This window comes from Manihot esculenta, chromosome 18 (assembly GCF_001659605.2).
Source record: "Manihot esculenta cultivar AM560-2 chromosome 18, M.esculenta_v8, whole genome shotgun sequence".
In the NCBI taxonomy this organism is placed as follows: Eukaryota; Viridiplantae; Streptophyta; class Magnoliopsida; order Malpighiales; family Euphorbiaceae; genus Manihot; species Manihot esculenta.
Window position 1 is genome coordinate 4,591,606 of NC_035178.2, and position 22,217 is coordinate 4,613,822.

Below are 22,217 nucleotides of genomic sequence, written 5' to 3' on the forward strand. Positions count from 1 at the left end.
ATTTATTAATATATATTAAAATTACTATTAATATGAAAATTTGATAATTAATAAATATTAAAAAGGATAATATGCTTTAAATAAAATAGAGAAAAGTAAAAAAAAATATAATTACATGCATTTTCAAATCGAGGTCTAAGGTTTAGTTTATGACAAAATAATCCTTATAGTTGTATGACCTTATCAATAAAAGATTTTAAATAAATAGTATTAATAAATGCTCACATGGAAAATTAAATTTATTTCAAATTTTTATTTTAACTGAGACCTACTTAAAATAAATTTTTAAAATAAAAAATTAATTACTATTCATCACTTTCTCCGTTATATGTGATTATTTTATTCATTTTCTTCGTCATATATTAATATAAGAAATAAAATTATATTTAGTGTAACACGTATTATTTCTTTTTTTTATTTCTCTCAAATATATTAAGCACCAATTTAAAGTTACAGTTTTTAGTCTCATCCACATTTAAAAAGGAAAAAAAATTAATCAGTATGCTTAAGTAAAAAATAAATAACTTTATTTACTCTCTTCATAAGTTGGAATACAACAATAAAACTTATGAAATAACAATTAACAACAATGTTCATAAATTCCGAATTTCAGTAAAAAAAAAAGAATATAAATGCAAAAAATAAATGATTGAATGTCACTTAGAAAAGGAAAGACAGATAATTATAACAAAGAAAAATATTTATTTAGTGACCATAAAATCTCAAATTAAATTAATTCTATTTTTTTTTATATAGAATTTGCACTAGGTTCTTCTATGGGTTTTTGGGTGCGTAGAAATTATTTTTAGTAAATATTGTTTCCTCTAATATAGGATGTCATTTAAGATGGTTTTAAATATTGTAATATATATTTAGAATAGAGAAAAAGTTAAGATCTCTATTGTTCTCTATTTTAAAAAAAAAACAGAGCTTGCGTCTAATATAATTCATTATAAAAATTGTGCTATGAGAACCACTTTTTCTTTGAAATTTCTACTTGACCATTTAGGAAAGATAATAATTATTTATTAGCAATAGATATTTATACTCTTAATTCTTTTATGATAGGAGAATATAAGTAATATTTCCTTTTAATTACAAGTCTTCGATTAAATACCATCTAATATTTTTTTTACTTGCTTGGAATACAATATTTGTAAGTTGTAGATTTTGCTTCATTTATCATATTTATCCTTTAGTTCAGTTTTAATTTAGTTCAGTTTTAATTTAGGTTTCTGAAAATTCAATAACAATAAAAAAAATAAGGAGTTTTTATGTCACGTTACCGAGGGCCTCGTTTCAAAAAAATACGCCGTCTCTTTGAATAAAATGGGAAGAGATGAAAGAAAGGGTAACGATGAATAGTTTGAGAGATAAAATATTTCATTTTTTAATTTTATTTTAAATGGATTCCATATTTATAATTAAAATTCATTTTAATAATAATAATAATAATTGCAGCATCCGTAAATCTTAAGGTAAAAAGTCCTTATTTGCTAACAGTATATAATCACAAAGCTTTTGTTACAAACTTAATCTTATATCCATTTGAAAAAAGCGTTAAACCATAGGTTTTTTTTTTTAATATTTTTCTTGACAAAATATAAAGACTTTTTAGCTATCGACTGATGAGAAAAAGTTTTAAAACTTTGAGGTTTGAATGATTGAAAAGGCAACTTATAAACCAGTAACTTTTTTTTAAGAGTTACTAAACACGAAATTAGCTGAAACTAATCAGTAATTAAAGGGATGAAAATGGTAAACTAAACACACTCTAAGTCACTTCTATGTGTGATCAAATTACACTATTAATTATCTTATTTTTATATAAGTTAACTGAACATAACATATGAATCCAACAAAAAAAATGATATGAATATCATTAATAATAATTATAATTGATGATGGCATATATCTTTAAAAGAATATTTATAATATAAATTATTTTTATGTGTTATCAAACTATTTAAATTAATATTTATTAAAGATGGCATATGTCTTTAAAAGAAAATTCACAATATGAGTTACTTCTACTTGTAATCGGACTATTTAAGTGAACATTAATTATCTTATTTATATAGATTAACGAATCGTATGAATCTGAAAAAAAAAAAAGCAATTATATGAATGTCATTATATAATAACTCCAATTGATGAGATAGCATTGACATATTTTTAAATAAATATTTATAATATGGGTCACTTCCGTGTGTGGTTGGACTAGTTAAGTCAATATCGATATATAACTTAACCAATTATATGAATATGAAAAAAAAATCATATGAACAAAATTATATTAAGAATAAATTTATGTCATGATTACAATTTTATCGTACTTCAAATATGAATACATTTAGATCACAAAAATTAAAATATTTATTTTAAAAATATAAAAATTTATTAATTAATTATACTAAAATTTAAGAATTAAACTGTAATTTAGCCAAAAACAAAACAAAATTGCAAACTTGGTACCCAATAGGCTTAGAGAAAACTTGACAAAAACCATTATAATCAGCTCAAGTCCAATTCCTAAGGTCTGGACTCTGGATTGAGCTGCTACGGCCCAGGAGAAACCGAAGAGGCATGACACTATTATGGAATTATCCATTATTTATGAAAAGGGCCCTACCAAAAAAAAAAAGTCTGCAATTTTAAAAATTAGGTGAATTGGTTTGGAGTCATTCGGGTTACTACTTAGCTTTAGAAATTTACTACTATATTCTTAATTTTCATTCCATTTATTTTTCCATTTTTTTAACATATTATAATATATTCTGGAGATTAAAGTTAGTCTAATAAAAAAAAGATTTTATTACGCCTAAATAATATGATCAATTTATTTTTCCATTTTCTTCCATTTATTTCTTTTATTTTTTTTTCCTTCTTAAAGTAGAACTGTATTATTAGAGTTTTGACTTTTTTAGTAAAATTCAATAGTCCAAAAAAATATATATAAGTTTAATTAAGCTCATACATTTTTATTTAAGGGTTAAATAAGTTTAATTTAAAATTTTGAGTCAATTAAATCTATATATTAACATTTACAGGTTTAGTCTAATAGTGAGTGCATCTGAATAAATATGAGAGATCTCAAATTATACTTTTCTAATTTTCATTTCAAAAAAAAATCTATATATTATTATTTAAGCGTCAAATAAATTATCATTTAATATAATATTATTTTTTAATAATAAAAATATTTTTTATATGATAAAACTATTTTTGTATTTTTAAAAATTATTTAGTATATCTATATATTTTTTAAAAATATTATGATAATTAAAATATTAAATTTTTGATGTTTTAAATTACAAAAAATAATATTTTATTATTAAAAAAATAATATTATATTAAATTAGAATAGCAACTTAATTGAATTTATTTTCCCAAAGAAATGGTCTATGTGAGGAAGAAATTAGAATTTTGATGAATGGGTTGATAATTTTTTTCTTTGTTTTTTATTTTTTATTTTATTTTAAGGTATCCAATGAGGAAGGGTTATTAGAGAAGGAGATTGGGATTGTGACAATTACAAGACTCTTATACTGGATATGCCTAAGGATTCTTCTCGCCATCTTATCATTTTGAGAGAATGCCAAGGCATTCACCCACAAACTAACAAGTGACACGTTGGGTAAATAAACAGTCTCAATAGTGCAACACTAATATGTTGAGACAAAACTTTTGCGATAGTAAAATATACTCCATTATTTTTATAATTTTTTGCCATCTTCTATTTGTCAGTTATTTGAAAATTATTCTCATTTTTTTATTTTTATATTATAATAATATATAAGTTAATTATTATAATTTTATCTAATTTTATCTTATTTTTAAATAATTTATCCTTATTATTATTTTAAATAAATATTAAGCTATTTCATAGTATTTAATAAAATTTAATATATTTAAAATAAATATAATTAAAAGTTAATAAAAATATAATTTTTTTAATATATATTGATAATTTAAAATTCAGAAAATAGAGTTTTATAAAGATTTTGTAAACTTAGCAAAAACTTAGTTAGGAAGGAGAGTAATCCTCTCCTTTATTCCCCATCATTGAGCCACATGTCTCTGCCATACAGATATGAACATACAAGAATGTCAGATTTTTGCTACACCCGCAATGGCCATTTAATTTTGGCCTGATACGCATTGGCTCATCCCTTGAATTTGGTATCATAGAGGAAGAAAGCTTCAAGGTAAAGCTATTATAATATAATAGACCCATTTATCACTTGGTCTCCATTTGGAAAAAAAAATAGACAGAAAAGGAAAATAAAGGAGGCAAAAAACGATAACCAAAAGGAATAAAAATATTTTATATTTATATTTTTAATTAATTAAAAATAAATAAAAATAAAAGTTTCCTTTAAATAGAAAAATATCTATTTTATTACTTTTTTCAATTAGAATGAACTATTATTATAATGATAATAAAATAATTTTGAGGGAAATTTACTTATGAGTCTCTTTTTTTTTTTAATAAGTGAAGAATGGAAATTTTTTTATTTGCCATTTTTTTCTTTCTCTTTTATTTTCCTTCAATTCAGACAAGGGTTCAGAACACACACAGTATTGTCTCAATAAACTACTTAACATGAATTATTTTACTTTTTAGTTATAACACTACAAAATAAAAGTACAAAGACTAATTTTTTCTGTTGATGGCGCCTTTAGCAATTGATGGATATGAAATATGGGGTGATTAAAATCTAGATATAGTGGGTGATTTCTTAGAATTTTAAAAGTAATGCTTGAATATTGAATGAGAGTACTAATGAAATTTGATATATATTTCGAAAGGGAGTTTTAAAGTTGCAGGGGAGTAAATGGTAATGTTGGAAGGCAAAAATGAATATATTTTATCCAACGTTATTGAAGGGTATATATACTCGTATTCGTATGTCATACGTTTGCTATATGTCCATTCAGAAGGATTATTGTGCTTATGACATGATTTTTCAGGCGGATCATTAACGATGCACAATTATTTCATTAATATTTAGTCAGTGCGAACTATATTATGTTTGACATGTTTATTATGTTAGAGTTGTTATAATACGCGCATTTAAAACTTTGCATAGATACTAAAGATAGAATGTTTAGTGCTCTTCTAAAGGAAATTTTGAAATTCGAGATGTTGGTATCAAACACTGTAGAACTTAGAAGATCGTGCACATCGGGAGCTCAATTAAAATTAATAAATCTTTTAAATCGTAATTAATAGTTCTATTACATGTGTCCTATTTTTAGAGGACCCATATCTTATTTGTCATCAATAATAGATTTGCCATAAACAAATATCCCTTATTATACCCTATAGTCAATATTTTTGACCAATTTTAAAGTTGTTGCTAAATTTCAATGAGCATTATAATGACACAATTGAAGCATCTAATATCAGTGATTTCACACTATGTCATAAATTATGCAGCTAAACCACCAACAACATTGTTTAATAAAAATCTTCATACCTTCTTATTAAAAAAAAAAACTATTGTATATGGCTGGGATGAGAATGAAGATGTTCATAAATATTTTTGGCTTCTGATATTGTAGCATAAGTGTGAATTATATCATCATAATTTTTGAGTGCTCACTCCTATATGCATGTATGCTCACCCCTATATTCGTGTATTGGAAAAAAAATCTTTAAATTTAAAATTTTTTTTAATTCAGTTATTTTTTTAAATTAATTTAATTTAATTTAATTTTTATAATTTAATCGATTTAATTTTTAATCAAATCAAATCCACCGGCATCACCCTTGCTTTTCGCGGACCGTCTAAAGCCACCATCATTTAATTACGCAATTCACTGACTTCCCCAATTCTATAAGTATATATATTTTTAGTTAACTAATTGGGACAACCCATCTTTTAAAACGACAACTACAAAATAATCACATCCCAACAAAAGCTTGTCCCAACCCCATAAAACTAACCCACTTGTTGAGATCAACTCTCGGGGTAATATATGCATATAGACTTTTTCTTTCAATTAATTGCCATTTTTGCCTCTTTTGTCTGCTGCCCACCCAATTATATGATAACACTATTTCAATTTCTTTTTTTAAAAAATTTACGTATGTGATTAATAAAAATGAATTTCCATTGCCAATACAGAGGATGGAACAATCTAAACCCAGTTAAATTTCATTTCAAAAAAAAAAACCCAGTTAAATTAAATTATTATTAAATGTAAATATCAGTCCGAAATTTGGAATGCTGCGATTAAATTTATGCGTGTTATGATTCCTTGGACGGCATACTTTAATTCATGAGTTTACAAATTTATTCCTCCATGGTCCCACCACCCTAATAAGCATATTTTACAGCCAAGCAACTCAAGATTACTTAATCACAACGTTTTATATTTTGCACTTTATCACGAGCGAAAAAAAAATAATAATAATAATTAAAAGCAAAGTTTATGAACATGGTTGGCCCCATTGGCTCGTACCTTAACCATCAGCCCACCTCCGACACCTGAACAGCTGAACCCGCAAGCATCACCACCTTGCCTAAAACCACCATATTATTTTCATTATTACACAAATACCCCCCACTATTTCATCTTTATAGGGCTATTTCTGTACTTTCATTCTCTTGTTCCAAACGTCACTTTCAGGCAACTTGCTCTCTAGACCCCCTCTAACGTTTGCCCTCACTTTTCCCACCATTTTCCACTCATGCCCCTTCCACTGTCTTTTATTTCCTTGCTTTGTAGTTTCTACCCGTAAATACATTCAACGGTTAAGGGTATTTCTGTAATTGCATCATCAGTTGTACCGCCAATTTCACTTCTTCGTTTCTTCAATTCGCAGCTTTCTCAGAGCTGGAAAACAGTAAGGTGTAGAGAGGGATCACAGAGAGAGAGAGGGCACACTCGCACCAACACAGAAACAGTTGTAGTGAAGCTTGAAGATAGTGTGTTGGGTGCTTGTGTGTGTTTTCTTCGAGGAGAAAGGAGATGGCGATCCCACAGGCGGAGTCGCACCGAGCCAGGGCTAAACCAACGGTGGTGCGCAGAGTACCGTTACGTCAACTGCTACGCGTGACTTCAATCGCCGGTGGAATACAATTCGGATGGGCTCTACAGCTCTCTCTCTTGACACCTTACGTTCAGGAGCTGGGAATTCCGCACGCGTGGGCCAGTGTGATATGGCTTTGCGGGCCATTATCTGGTCTTGTGGTGCAGCCTCTCGTTGGCCACATGAGTGACCGCTGCACCAGCCGGTTTGGCCGCCGCAGGCCGTTTATTTTAAGCGGTGCATGTTTAATTTGTTTAGCCGTTTTGATCATCGGCCACTCCGCCGATATCGGTTGGCTGTTGGGAGATAGGGGAAACACCAGGCCAAGAGCTATCGGAGTTTTCGTGTTCGGATTCTGGATTCTGGATGTGGCTAATAACATGACTCAGGGTCCTTGTAGAGCACTTCTTGCTGATCTTACTGGTAAGTGGTAATTATAGAGCTTCATGCTACTTTAAAAAATTCCCTTATTTGTGGCATGAATTTACCTTTCCTGAATTTAGATCGACTTCCTTTGGAATTGAATAAAATCAAACCCTAACCGAGGTCGTGATTCTTTAAGATTATATTATATTGTTTTATATATTTATTTCTGTAACTGAAATCGTTGAATGGGATATGTCACTTTATTCGCAAGGCATTTTTTAAATTTTTTAATGAAAGAAAGCAGATATTTATCGTAGGGTTTTTATTTTTCTTGCTTAGAATTCTTTTATTATTCAAATTTTAATTGATGTTACTTTATCTGTATTTTATGATCTATTATCGCTAACTAGCGGTTCGGCGTAAGGGAACCTTTCTACTTAAACAGACAATTCCGTGAATGATGATTTAGGGTGTGAAATTGTCTTGGACTTTTTGAGTGGAAGGTGGGGTCGGGACTGGTTGGTGAGCGATGGCGTCTCCACGCTCCATCATACTTAGTCACTGTGGGTTTGGCCTACTTTAGATATTTGATTACCAAATTATGTTTGTGAGTTTATCACCTGTTACACATGCGTTAATTTAGATGGGATCCATTTTCATTTTACTGTTTCTTAGGATAATAATACTTGCACAATAAAATTTAAATATAATATCTGCAGGGTTGATTTTTATTATTATTTTCTTTTGGGGTATTAATGTCTTTATATTTAGTAATAGGCTACTAATTAGCAGGGCAGTAACTATTTTACCGAAGTACGAAGTAATTATAAATTGGATCAAACTTAAAAAAAAAAAAAGAAAGGTAAAAAATAAAACTAGCTGCAGCGGCAAATTGGACTACAGCTTCTTGCAAAGACTAACAAATTTGCTCATTATAATACCAACGGCTTTAAGAGAGAACCTTTTAATGTTCAAGCATTCTTCTTTTCCATCCAAACATGACCTGAGTTGAATTCTCGTTAGTTCTATACTAAGATTTACTAGTGGCATACTTATGAGAATTTTACTATTTTAACTATTCAGCATTCGGTATATTTCTGAGACAGACTTGAAGGCAAGACAAATTTTAGTTATAAGCTTAGTCAAAAAGTATATGTGCTTTATTCTTTGTTGTCCAAGTTTCTAATTTTTGGGGTCAAATCACAATGGAAGTATCGTACTTCCTTGTGAATTCCCAAGCTCTAGCATGGATTGTTTGCACAAAATTGTGGTATTGTTACATATCAGGGAGAAGAAGAGTTATTAAGTGGCAAAGAATTGATGAGGTGGCATTAGAATGCAGGAAAGGAATCAAGTAGTTAGCTCAAGCATTTAGGTGGTTGTCATGTTGTTGAATTATTTACGAGCAGTTACTAAGACTGCTATATAACTCAGAGATCTTCTCTTGTATTGGCATTCTGAGAATTATCAATAGTAATCAATATTTCTTTCTTCTACCTCTCTCTCTCTCTCTCTCTCTCTCTCTCTCTCTCTCTCTCTCTCTCACTCTCTACCATGCATTTCTCCCCTTTCTTTCTCTACTATTTCTTCTATTTCTCTCCCCTTTCCTCTCTTTCTGACTTGTTAGGGATTCAATCCTTAACAATTGGTATCGGAGCAAGGTTTGGAGCTTTCCCAAATTCCAGTCCATGGAACTACAAGATTGGCAAGGAAAGGTCTTTCAGAGCCCTTTCTGCACAAAAAAATGAAGGGAATGGGAGAAGGAGAAATGCCTTTGATTTCATTCTATTATATCTAAAAGTTTGTTTTCATCTAAGGCAGATAACTCTATTTTCTGGTTTCTGAGTGGATGAAATTCCTTTTATGAGTTTTTTCATGAGCAAACTAAATTATCATCTAATATTTCAGACATAAACCAACACCATGTAAATTGTGAAATAAAGGTTGTATAGAGAAAAAAGGATTGAAGAAGTCAATAGTGCTGTTGCCTATGGTCCTCAACTGGAAATCTAGCGATAAATTGTTTTTAGGAAGGTTTATCACCTTCTTGTATGCTTTACTGCACAAAATAGGTGTAATAATGGTGCACATTGCCCATGGTTCTTTTCTTTTTTCCTTGTTAAATTTCACATTGGTTTGGTGTCAGGTAATATGCACCTTTATAAGGCTTTGGGTACTCCTCCCCACTTGAGCTAGTTTTTAAAGGTAGGCTCGCCCATATTCTTAAAATGGTATTAGAGCCTTCCTTTCTAATGTTGGGCTCCCATAAGTGTTTCTCTCCAGGTATTTAGTCTTGGAAATGAAGGAGTGTTAAATTTCACATTGGTTGGTATAAGAAGTAATGTACCCCTTGTAAGGCTTTGGGCACTCCTCCCAAGCTAATTTTTGGGGATGAGTTAGGCGTGGTCCATTTTCTTAAGATTTTCTTTTTGTGAATATGGAACAAGAGTTCTTACCATTTACTAAGCATACTACCTATATTTTCTTTTAAAGAAAAAGAAAAATAGAAGGAAAAAAATAGCATGAATTTGACATTTTTGTTCTTGTAATTTTCTGTCCTTAGGAAAGGATCATCGCAGGACTCGAGTGGCAAATGCTTATTTCTCACTGTTCATGGCTGTTGGTAATATTCTTGGCTTTGCCACTGGAGCGTTCAGTAATTGGTTCAAGGTTTTCCCATTTACTGTTACCTCTGCATGTAACATTGACTGTGCTAATCTCAAGTCTGCGTTCTATCTTGACATTGTTTTCATGGTAATTACTGCATATCTAAGCATCAAAGCAGCTCAAGAATCACCTCTACATTTGTCGGACAGATTCACATCCACCACTGAAGATGTGTCTGGACAGTCGAGCCATGCACAAGAGGCTTTCCTATGGGAGCTATTTGGGACGTTTAGATATTTCCCATGGCCTGTGTGGACAATATTGTTAGTTACTGCCTTAAATTGGATTGGTTGGTTTCCATTTCTTCTCTTTGATACCGATTGGATGGGTCGAGAAATATATGGTGGCAAGCCAAATGAAGGACAGAATTATAACATTGGGGTCAGGACTGGTGCTTTTGCTCTGATGTTGAATTCAGTTTTTCTTGGAATAACATCTGTGTTGATGGAGAAGCTCTGCAGTAAGTGGGGAGCTGGTTTCATATGGGGTATTTCGAACATACTTATGGCTCTTTGCTTTCTTGCAATGCTTATAACCTCCTATGTTGCAAAACACGTTGGCTATTTAGGTCTTGATCTTCCACCACATGGCATTGTAATTGCAGCAATTGTAATTTTTGCAGTTCTTGGTGTTCCACTGGCGGTATGTTGTTGACTTTCTTGTACTCCTAGTTTATGTGGTCTTCAATTAAACTTTTCGTTCATAACATAAGTAGATTTGGAGCTCGAGGTGAAAAAAGAAAAAAGAATAATGTTCACTACTTTTTTTTTTTTAAACATATTTTCAAATATACTGGCCTTATGCTGAGGGGCATTAGATTTTATTGAATTTGGATTCTAAGTGGTTGATCTTCTTAGCTGATGGCCTAAACTGTGGACAACCTTGGGATCTGATGGCTCAAATGTGAGCTTCTATTAGCAGCTTGAAATTAGAAGAAAAGAATAGTAAAAGAAAGTTATAAGGACATACATTTGGTCTGTTATTATAGCCCTAAGATATAGTTGGTACCAAGCATTCACTGTAGACAAAATGATTTCAAGATTGGTTGGTCATACTTGCATCCTTGTCCATGTATTTCCTCTCTGTCATTTTATTAGAATAAAACTTATGTCACATAATGTTTCATTGCAGATCACTTATAGCGTGCCATATGCCCTGATTTCCTCGCGGATTGAACCTTTAGGACTTGGTCAAGGTGCGAACTCTTTGTGGTTTCTATTTCAAAGTTTTCTTTTGTTTCTAGCATTCTCCCCCCCACCCCCCTCCCCCCTCTTTTTTTGGCTGTTGACCCCCTTGTCTTCATGACACTGTCTTGCAGGTTTATCAATGGGTGTTTTAAATTTGGCAATCGTGATTCCACAGGTTTTCTTTTCCCTTGCATTTTCCTTTGTAAAACTTATATTTACTCTTGCTAGTCATTTTCCATGTGCTATATTAAACTGAATCTGCGATGTCAAACCAGGAACTAAAATTTCTTAGTAGGACACCTATCCTTATGCTGCTTGAATCTGAGCACATTTAACCTGGGAAATCTCAGGATTATGTGCCTTTTAGGATCATGCACCCCCCACCATTTCTACTAGAAACGCATCCTATTTCCTTTGAGGCGTTGAGAGCCTCTCATCTCACATGCTGTGAGTGAGCATTAGGTCATCGTAATGCATCTCTTTGGCACGGTATCCACTCAGGCAGTTAATCCTCAAACTACTATGCCTATACATGGTACTAAAGTCAAGGTTGGGTCCCTATCTGACCAATAAAAAGTAAGAACATGAGTTCAATTTCTTGACAGATGTAATTGTGGTGGTTCATATTAGTTAGCAGTCAAGAATTAAAAGGTATAAAACTTTGCATCTTGGTAATTATGAAGTTAATTATTAATTGCTTTACAAGCAAAAAAATTACTTGTCTTGTCTTATTGGGGAATGCGATTAAAATAGAGTTGCAATGTCAGTTAGGCTTAGCTTAAATAGTTGGGAGTTGGTTTGATTTGGTGCCAAATCCATATATATATAAAGCTGGGGTTTAAAATGGATTTATGGAGAGGTTGACAAGTGACATACTTTAAGTTTATATAGTTAGGCCAAGTGACACTTTTAGACATGTATATTTGTGTCAAGTGGCACTCTTAATATGTTATTTTTATTAATATTTTCAAGTTATATTTTCATGTTTAATAAAGTAGTAATTAACATGTCCATAATAAATGTAATTTATTATCTTCATTATTATAATTTGTATATGACCTTTTAATTTCTTATCATTACTATAAGTATGTAACTTTTTAATTTCATTATTATAATTTGTATATGACTTTTTAATTTCTTATCATTACTATAAGTATATAACTTTTTAATTTCCTGCAACTTTGAACAATCAAGTTATTAAACTTGAATTATTATAATTTATTATAATAATGATTGTGATAAATTAGTTTCTTCACTGTCTGCAAATGTAACCTTCGTACGTCCATTATATATAAAACCCACTAGTATTAATAACCAAGTTATTAAACTTGAATTATTATAATTTATTGTAGTAATGATTGTGATAATTTTAATCTCTTCACTTTCTGCAATGATTTAACCTTTATATGTCCATTATATATAAAACCCGCTAGCCCAATTCCCATTCCATATAATTCTTTACACGGCTCTATCTCCTTCATTTTCAAATAGCTCGTGTTTTGAAGTTTTTTTTTTTCTTATTATTCTCTTGGCATCTGGCATGAGATGCATAACTGTACAACTCTTGTTAGACAAATCAACCTTTTGGATAGATAGAAGTTGGACGAGAGTCATTCAAATCATGAAATTTTTTGATTCAAATGATTATCCTCTATAATTGTCTTCTTTGTTTTATGGCAATAGATTGCATATTTAATCAAATAAGATATCTTCTTTGTTTTATGGCAATAGGTTGCATATTTAATCAAATAAGATATTATGATCTATTATTCATCAATTAATAGTTTCAAGTTCGAAATTTAGATGTAAAAGGCAAAAAAGAAATATTATTTTATAAAATAGTTTTATATCATTTTATAAAATAACTTTATATTATTGTATATAATAGTAATGTAAAATATTTTAATATCCGCACAACGTGTGAGCAAACGACTAGTTACTTAAATAACAATAAAAATATTAAATCAAATTGGACCAAAATTTTTGGTTCGGTTTTGCAATTTGGTTCTCACTTCTTAGTGCAACACGTGTTCCACTTTCTTAGAACAATTTTTTTCTTCTCTTTGATGTTATACCCAGAAGGCCAAAACAAAATATTTTTCCCCAAAATAATTGTTACATATTCAAAAACATTCTAGAACATGCAAAGGTACATAAAAAAATATTCTAGAACATGCAAAGGTACATAAAAAAATTGTTAAATCAAACTAAAAAGAAAAATACATGAAAAGCTTCAGATTGAAGCTAGAGTATAAAAATAAATTTGAATAGTAAGTCTTCAATAGTTAAAGCCATGAACACTGGATCAACGTGCACAAGCTAATCCTTGAGTGAGGATTGAATGATCAAGCTATTCAATTGATGATGGGACTCATAGGTGCAAATGCTACCTTCTTGTCTATGCAGGAGGCAGGCTCTGTTCTTGATTGTATGAATTTGTAATGGATCTGAAGAAATGAAAAGAATAGGCAAAGAGATAAGGAGAGGAGGAAAAATGGATAAGTCAGTGAGCTAAAGGAAGCATTATGAGAAAAGAGGAAGGAGGTGAAGAGATGAGGACTTGAGGAGGCGAAATGGCATTGGGTTTTCAATTTTTTGACACTTCAGTGGAGAGATGGCAGAGACTAAGAGGAAAAGAAGAATAAGAGATGAGGATTGGGTAAATAGGGGTTTTAAGATATTGACTAGCACAAGTTAAATGGCTGAGATCTTTTAAAATGAAGGCTCAGGAATAGTTGTAATTTTAAGTTGGAAATAACAAATGCAAAACATGCAGCAATGGGGTTGGTCTGGGGTCCTCCAGGATTTCTAATACACTCTGAGTCTCAACCACTAAACTGTAAGCAAGTTGGGTATCATATGATCTTTGAAATTATATTTATTCCAGTTCTGGTTTCAAATATCTTTTTCCTTTGAAATTGAACCAAACCAATTATGGTAGAAAATAAAACCAAACCAAATTTTACCCAATAAAACAAACCAAAATTCTAATTTGATTTGATTGATTATTTTGATTTAAACCAAATTTTGCTTACCCTTGGTTGAGAGGTTTTTGTTGGGATGAGGGGAGGGGGATTAGGATTGAAGGAGATGAAGGTGCCCCAGTCCCCCTAAATAAAAAAAAAAAAAAAGGAAAACACAACAATTTTGAGAGATGGAATATTAGAAGTCATGCAGTTCAATTGCCCATGAGCGGGGGAGAGGATGCAGCTCCACAATTCATGTGTTCCTCTTGAGAAATTAACAACATTGGTCTTGCTAGAGTCTTTGTGTTCTTCATATTAATTCCTTCGTCTGGAAAAAGCTTAAAAATATTGGTTCTTAAAAATATATGAAGGAAAGAGAACCTTACTTGGCCTTCTGACCAATGGCTTATCTGTTCATGGCTTAATTGTGTTGTTCTACTTCTTGTGTATGGAAGGTACAGAGAGTATGTTACTATGCTAGTGTGAGCTTATCAGATTATTTCACATGTAAGATCAAGTTGTCATAAAAGAGAAATAAAAGATGATGCAGAACCATTGTCCTGTTACTGGAGTAGATGCTAGGTTTAGTTCTTCATTGTTTAAAATCTTCACTCAAAATGTAGGTATTCTAAATAATGATTCCATCCATGAAGACTGCAATTTTTTTTAAAAAAAAATTTTTCCCAGATGCTTAATTCTCAGTGATGCAGGGAAAGAGAGGAAGAGAAAAACAGAAGAGGAATAAAAGGGGCAGGGGGGGGGTCGCTCTACCTTTAACCTGCCGTTCCAAAATTCCTGAGTTATTTTGATGCAATAATACATTTCTGAAATTTGCTAATAGCAGATAATTATTATAGGAAGCATGAGCAAACACTTAATTTTTATTAAAATCAACATGTTAAGTTGAGTTGTATTGATTGTCTATTTGAAATTTAAATCCCTGGAGAATTGTGAAGTGAATCCACCATACTTTCTTATGTTTGGGTATAATTGCCAGTCTCTTGCTGAAACTTTTCCAAAGTTGTGAAGGTTAATGTAGAAGTTGTGGAACTTCTGGAAAGTTGTAAAAGAATAATTTTAACCCCTGTTTAACCTTTTTTAATCTACTTAACTACTTATTTTTAATTATGTCTCTAATACATTTAACAATTGGAGCATCAGTGTGCATCATGAATTTGTGAATTTAATTCAAATAAATAGAAAATCTAGTCCGCACACCATGGTGTAAATCTATATTTTACAAACAGGTGATTGTGTCCCTTGGAAGTGGACCATGGGATCAGCTATTTGGCGGTGGAAACTCACCAGCCTTTGCGGTTGGAGGTCTGGCAGCCTTTGCTGGTGGACTCATAGCCATTTTGGGTATTCCTCGGTCTGGTGCTCCAAAGCCCAGGGCTCTCCCATGAGGTATTGTTTTGTGCTTATCCTTTGCAGACAACAAACTATTGACAATGCATCCAAATTTCTAAAAGTAACAAGATTTTGTAGATATATGTTTTTATCTCTATTGATTTACAAATGCATTCACTTCTGATTCTCCCTGTTTATTTCTTTTTCTTTCTTTCTATTATGCCCACTAGCGGAAGATTTCGTAGCGATTTAATCTGATTGGATATCAGCCTAGTACTTGAGTCAGTCTAAGAAGAAAGTGCTTTCATATGCAAAATGCAAGCCTGAGTTTCTAGAAATGTGAACTTCTATGCAAGTGTTTGAAGGTTTGGAAACCCATTCGCAAGTCAGAGAGGCCAACTGCATAGTCATCTCTAATTCTCTAGTTAAAAATAGTACCAAGGATACAGGTTCAAGGTATAGGCTTGTGCTTCCAATGCAAAAAACATATTTGAAGAGGTAGAAAACAAGCTCTGTACGTAAACACTGGTAAGACAGTGACAACTCATATTGTGAGATGAGCATCATAGCTGTCGGTGAATAATGAGTGAATTTATTTGAGTGAAGAATTTCTTCCAATTAAAATAAGCCTGCTTGCTGCCATGGAAAAGCGAAACCCAGGATTGCTTCGAGACTGCTTCCTCGCCAACAAGATAAGTTGCTGATTGGGATTTATTTCTCATGTGGAAACTTGGAATGAAAAATATATAAATAAAGGAAATGTCTGAATTCTCATTGGTGGTCCAGGCAGGATGCATTGGAATCTCATGCAATTTTTGTGCCTAAATTTGCTGTATGAATGTTGTGAACTGTGCTTGGTGGCTATGAGCTAGTATGTGAGTTGTGCTGATGGAAACCTTGATGGAGACATGTCTTTTATGCTTTGATTTTTCAAAAAGCTTGATTGATTTTTATGGAAGGTCTACTTTATGGATTTGTATTAGTAATAGTATTAAATTTGTTATTATTTGATTGGTTGTCTGAACCTTGGAATAAATTCTTGTGTTTATTGCGCTTATCAGTATCTATGAAAGCCTGTTTTGCCTTCAATGCTCCCATGCAGTGCTTTCTGTTGAGGGCCTGAGAATCATTTAAAGACCCGTTTGCGATGCAAATTGTTTGAGCTAGTAATGGCTGAGAGTCTTGAAGGAAGACATGGCAGAAATGCCAAATTCTATGCCAAATTAGCAGAATATGATTATAGGGTTCATTTGCTTTCGTACAAGATGGTGATGAAGATGATAATAGCTATCAAGGTATGCGCCTTCTACCTATATGCTGAGACTCTAGAATGGGTGCTTAAGAAGTGGGAAGGAATATAATTAATCGATCATGGGGACATTGTAGCTTACCCTTACCCATGCAAGAGATGAGGCATGAGTTTCAGTAGACAAGTCGAATCTAGCTACAAACTCACAAGCTGGTTGACATGTGTGGTCATAGAAAGATGTTTGTGGGATCCCTACTAGTTACTAGTTCTGAGATTAAGCATCAACCTTTTTCAGGAAAGAAAGCGGCAGAATAAGGAGGATGGAATCAATGAATTTGTTCTGGTTTCTAGAGAAGTATAATCTTTAATTAATGTCAAATCCTGAAAGGTCTTGTCGCTATTGCATATCCTTTTCCACCATTGAAACTTGCATTTGGCATTGGATTTAGTTTATCATTATGCCAAGAAAATTCCCTCTGTAACTCCACTACTACAACAACTTGATGTAAAATGATTTTCTGATGGACAGTACCACTGAATGGCATCACCATGTGATCCTAAAACTTGTCATTTTCTATTACTACAATCTGGTGGGATCTACATTTGGCGAACCCCACTTCCCAATTAGGATGCTAAACTTCGAAATTGGTTTTCATTTATTATTATCACTTGGATCCTTTCTATTTTACCCTAATTTTTATCCATTGGTTCCATTTCATGTCACGTATCTCTCATCTACAGCAACTTATTCAGCAGGAGACACATGGAATCTGACATGGGTCGGTATAGAATTCAGGGAAGCAAACTTTTTTTACGCAGGGAAACCAAGGAAACTGATTCTTGAAGCGGCTTAGGCCTCCCTTTTTTAACTTGGCTGTTGTATTTTGTTTGATGAAGATGATTGCGGTAGAGCTGCTTCTTCTGTTGCGGTCTGAGACAGAGCCAGGGCTATTTCTCCCGCAGAGAGACAGTCCCATCTTTGTTGACTGTTGTGAGAAAAGGGATACAAAGTAAATGGTTGCAATTGGAGCACGTAATTGTCTCTCACTGTTCCCTTCCTTCCATCTGCCGGTTCTCAATACGGCCATCTCCTGTCACCCCCATTAACACTCTTTAGTGGTCCCATTCATGTCAAAACACCTACCTCCACCTCCACATACCCATGAAGATAATCTTTTTTAGAACATTTTTATATATTTTTGGAGGGCCACTCACAAAGATCCACTAGATTTGACACTTAATTCAATTCAATCTTTAAGGAATTGGAAAGCGTAAGTGATAACCCCATCCGCACCTCCTTACATCTTTCTTATTGGCTTAAGCTCCGAGTTGCCCACAATCGTGGCATTATGATCTTGCGCCCTCAAAGTCTCACAACATGACAGCTATTAAACTTTCAGGGCCTCTTCATGATTCGAGTCAATTGTAACTGGGGCTAACATGTATGGACTGCGTAACATGAAGATTAAGAGACGGCTGGGGGAAATTAGTTCTTGATTTTCATCTTTACAAGTCGTAAATTCACTGTATAGGATGAATTTTTATCAAATCTCAGCCATTTCTCTACTTTCTTGAGGAAAAAAACTCTACCACTAGCTATATATGTATGCATTACGAAGCCGAAAACAGATGGGACCTTGTAAAACATAAAACTACACAATGCATGTCACCTCCTAAATTGGGCAAATGGTCAAGGGATGTTTTAAAGTTTTGTGTTGATGTGGTCGCAGACAAAGAAAGAGAGGATGCTTGTGGAAGGTTTTATCACATGGGTTATGGATATAGAAAGAAATTATATGGCATGCATAGCAGCTGCCTTACAAAATGCAAACGTTTCCCTTCCCACAAAAGAATAAAAAGCCACTCTCACATAATATACCATTATTCTCCTGTCATTTCACAACTAGGGTGGAATTTGCTTCTCCCATCCAACTGCCACTTGCCTCTCCAAAGATAAACTTGTTTAATATTTTCCATTTATTAAAGACCCAATATTTATTTTTCATTTTTCTAAACCTATATGAAAGGAAGAGCATTATCCTGATTGATCTAAAAACGCTTCCCATTATCAACATAATTCATGGACAAAGAAGTTATGACGGTAAAAAATATTTATAATCTGCCAATCATCATTGTTAATGATAAGACCTAGAGCTGCCTCTCCTCTACACTAAAAATTAAAAGCAAGAACAATTTTATTTGAAGTGGCCAACCCCATAACAGATAACGAGAGAGAAGCAAAAAGAGAGAGAGAGGAGGACCCCTCATCTATCAACCTAGTCATAAATTTTCAACAGTAGTAGGCACTTTTTCATGAAAAGCTATGAGATATACAGTAGCAAAAATGCTCATATGACTCTGAAATTTACTTTTTATATACTGAGAATACCTAATAATCACAAATTTTTCACAGCATTCCCTTCATAATCTTGACACGTTTCTTGAAACGCAGCAGTAGGACCCAGTCCCTTCATGTATATATAGCCACATCCTTCATGCCCTCTCCTTCCAAGTATCCATATTCAGAACTCCCTAAAACAAACAAACCGCACAAAGCTCGTCATACCTTTGTTCCTTCATTAACATTTGTTTTTATTTATTTTCTTTTGGAAAATTTTTTAAAAAAAATATAGCTTTCCTTGCTGGATATGTGCAACCCAAAACCATCTTCTCCATCCTCGTTTCTTTGTCCCAAGACAACCTGTTTCGCTAAATCCAACAAAACAATGGATCTTTGTAATGACGATGAAGAGGAACTACATAGATGGCCAACTCTTTCTGAGGTAAAAAGGACAAAACAACCCATCAACTCTTTTCATCAACTTATAAGCAAACACTCATTTATTTTTTCTCTTCTTGTTTTGTTGGCATTTAGGTGTTAGAAGAAATCAAAGCCATAGGGAAAATTTCAGGTCCTACAGTACTTACAGGTCTTATTCTTTATTCAAGAGCCATGATCTCCATGCTTTTTCTTGGTTATCTTGGGGAACTTGAGCTTGCTGGTGGCTCTCTCTCCATTGGTTTTGCAAATATCACTGGATACTCTGTTATCTCTGGACTTGCTATGGGAATGGAGCCCATTTGTGGACAAGCTTATGGTGCTAAACAATGGAAGCTTCTTGGCTTAACTCTTCAAAGAACTGTTCTTCTTCTTCTCTCCACCTCTGTGCCCATCTCTTTCATGTGGCTGAACATGAAGAGAATTCTTCTATGGTGTGGTCAAGACCAAGAAATATCTTCAGTGGCTCATACTTTCATTCTTTTTTCCATCCCTGATCTCTTCTTCCTTTCTCTCCTCCATCCACTTCGCATCTATCTTAGGACTCAAAGCATCACGTTACCATTAACTTACTGTTCAGCCATCTCTGTTCTCCTTCATGTCCCTCTGAACTTCCTCCTTGTTGTCCATTTCAAAATGGGTATTGCAGGAGTAGCCATAGCCATGGTTTGGACTAATCTCAATGTCTTTATCTTTCTTTTTTCCTTTGTCTACTTCTCTGGTGTATATAAAGATTCCTGGGTTTCTCCGAGCATGGATTGCCTCAGAGGATGGTCATCTTTGCTTTCTCTTGCAGTGCCAACTTGTGTTTCAGTTTGCTTAGAGTGGTGGTGGTATGAATTTATGATAATGCTATGTGGTCTTCTTGTTAACCCAAGATCCACCATAGCTTCAATGGGTATCCTTATTCAGACAACCTCTTTGGTGTACGTTTTCCCATCATCTCTAAGCCTTGGAGTCTCAACCAGAGTTGGGAATGAGCTAGGGGCTAACCGGCCAGCGAAAGCTCGCATTTCCATGATTGTTTCTTTGGTATGTGCATTTGTTTTGGGGCTGCTGGCTATGCTATTCACATCATTGATGAGGCATCAATGGGGCAGATTTTTCACCAGCGATGCAGAGATTCTGGAGCTTACTGCAGTAGCATTGCCAATTGCAGGGCTTTGCGAGCTGGGAAATTGCCCACAAACAACAGGTTGTGGAGTTCTAAGAGGAAGTGCTAGGCCTACCATTGGAGCTAATATCAACCTGGGTTCATTTTACTTGGTTGGAATGCCCGTGGCAATCTTGATGGGGTTCGTAGCTAAAATGGGATTTGCAGGGCTGTGGCTCGGGTTGCTTGCAGCTCAAGCTTCATGTGCGATCCTCATGCTATATGTGTTATGCAGAACAGATTGGATGGCTCAAGCAGAGAGGGCTAAAGAACTTACAAAAACTTCTTCTGCAACATCTAATAACACTTCAATCTTACCAATATCATCATCATCACCACCATCAAACCCAGAGAACAAGATTAAGCCTCAGCTTGAAGAGATCCTGAGCATTGATCACGAGCTTGTGAAGTCAAGTTCACTTGAAACAGACCCTCTGTTATCTACAAAAAGAACTGTGCATTGATTAAAGTTCACTGCCCCACCATTTTTGCCCCACTCTTGAGGAGCTAATGTGAATTTTTATTTATTGTGCCTTTTTTTTGGGGGATTTGCTCTTCTCCTTGTTGTATTAATAACATTGTGGGAAAGAGTAGACATACTTTACATTATTTTAGAGTTCTCCATATTGGCATAGAGAGGAAATGGAAGGAAAGAAAGTGAGAAGGAGAGAGAAAGGAAAGGCTTTAGCTGTCGGTTATTTTTGAAGCCTACCTTTCTCATTGTTCCCTTCCATATTGGGTAACAACCTTGACTGCCTAAAATAGAAAATTAGCATAATCTCCCTCTATTATCTTAATACATAAGCAGGAATCCTATTCTCAGCCTGTAAAGCTTGGTGAGAAGTAATAAATATATACAAGTTTTGTTTTTATAAAAGGGTGTGAGAATAAAGTACTGTTTGGTGATATATAATTTCATTTGAGCAAAGGATTCCTTATGCATACAAAATTACAGCAGAGGATTCTCTTCTGCATTTTATTAATTTTTGGAATATGCATTTGGTTCTTTCTTCAATATATTTAAAAGGGTGAGCCTCATCTTGTCTGTTTTCCTTATTACTTTTAACTTCTCTTCCCACCTTCTCACTTTTGCCTTTTACTTTTGATTATCAAGCCAATATATTTAGTGGTTTTAGGCATAGTTTGATTGGTTTTGTTTCATCGGTAAGTATAGAAAAAAGGTGAAATGTTGAATTTAAGTTTATCTGTCTCTTATTATAAAATATTTATCTTTCGCTTTATAAAATAAAATTTAGAGATTGACAATCACTTCTTTTTCTATATTCTTGATTCTCTCTACTAGTTGTGTTGTTTAGCTTTAGATTTTCTTTTTCCTTATTTGTAAAAGCAAAATATATATTTGATTCCCTTCTCTTAGTATTTCTTTTAATTCAAATAATGAAATCATAAAACCCTAGAATTTCTTTCCAAATCCCATTATTCATCTAAGATGAACAA

General features: G+C 33.0%; 2 protein-coding genes across 6 annotated transcripts; both read left to right on the top strand.

Moving 5' to 3' along the window:
* The first annotated feature begins 6,611 nt into the window (after positions 1-6,611).
* Positions 6,612-16,635, top strand: LOC110606115 (sucrose transport protein SUC4). Of its 3 annotated transcripts, XM_021744874.2 has the most exons (7): positions 6,612-7,465; positions 9,972-10,535; positions 10,644-10,717; positions 11,207-11,270; positions 11,394-11,437; positions 15,476-15,635; positions 15,809-16,635. In XM_021744874.2, the coding sequence occupies exons 1-6, from the start codon at positions 6,982-6,984 to the stop codon at positions 15,632-15,634; spliced, it is 1,389 nt and encodes a 462-aa protein (XP_021600566.2). In that variant the 5' UTR covers positions 6,612-6,981; the 3' UTR covers position 15,635; positions 15,809-16,635. The 3 variants fall into 3 exon arrangements, with proteins under 3 accessions (XP_021600566.2, XP_021600567.2, XP_021600565.2); XM_021744873.2 differs by having other exon boundaries at positions 6,625-7,465; positions 9,972-10,717; XM_021744875.2 differs by lacking the exons at positions 15,476-15,635; positions 15,809-16,635 and adding an exon at positions 13,669-14,143 and having other exon boundaries at positions 9,972-10,717.
* Positions 16,636-16,734: 99 nt separating this feature from the next.
* LOC110606051 (protein DETOXIFICATION 48) lies at positions 16,735-21,629 on the top strand. Of its 3 annotated transcripts, none has more exons than XM_021744786.2 (3): positions 16,735-16,873; positions 17,569-19,610; positions 19,703-21,629. In XM_021744786.2, the coding sequence occupies exons 2-3, from the start codon at positions 19,476-19,478 to the stop codon at positions 21,221-21,223; spliced, it is 1,656 nt and encodes a 551-aa protein (XP_021600478.1). In that variant the 5' UTR covers positions 16,735-16,873; positions 17,569-19,475; the 3' UTR covers positions 21,224-21,629. The 3 variants fall into 3 exon arrangements, with proteins under 3 accessions (XP_021600478.1, XP_043809270.1, XP_043809271.1); XM_043953335.1 differs by having other exon boundaries at positions 16,740-16,873; positions 16,965-19,610; XM_043953336.1 differs by having other exon boundaries at positions 16,746-16,873; positions 17,123-19,610.
* Positions 21,630-22,217: the final 588 nt, after the last annotated feature.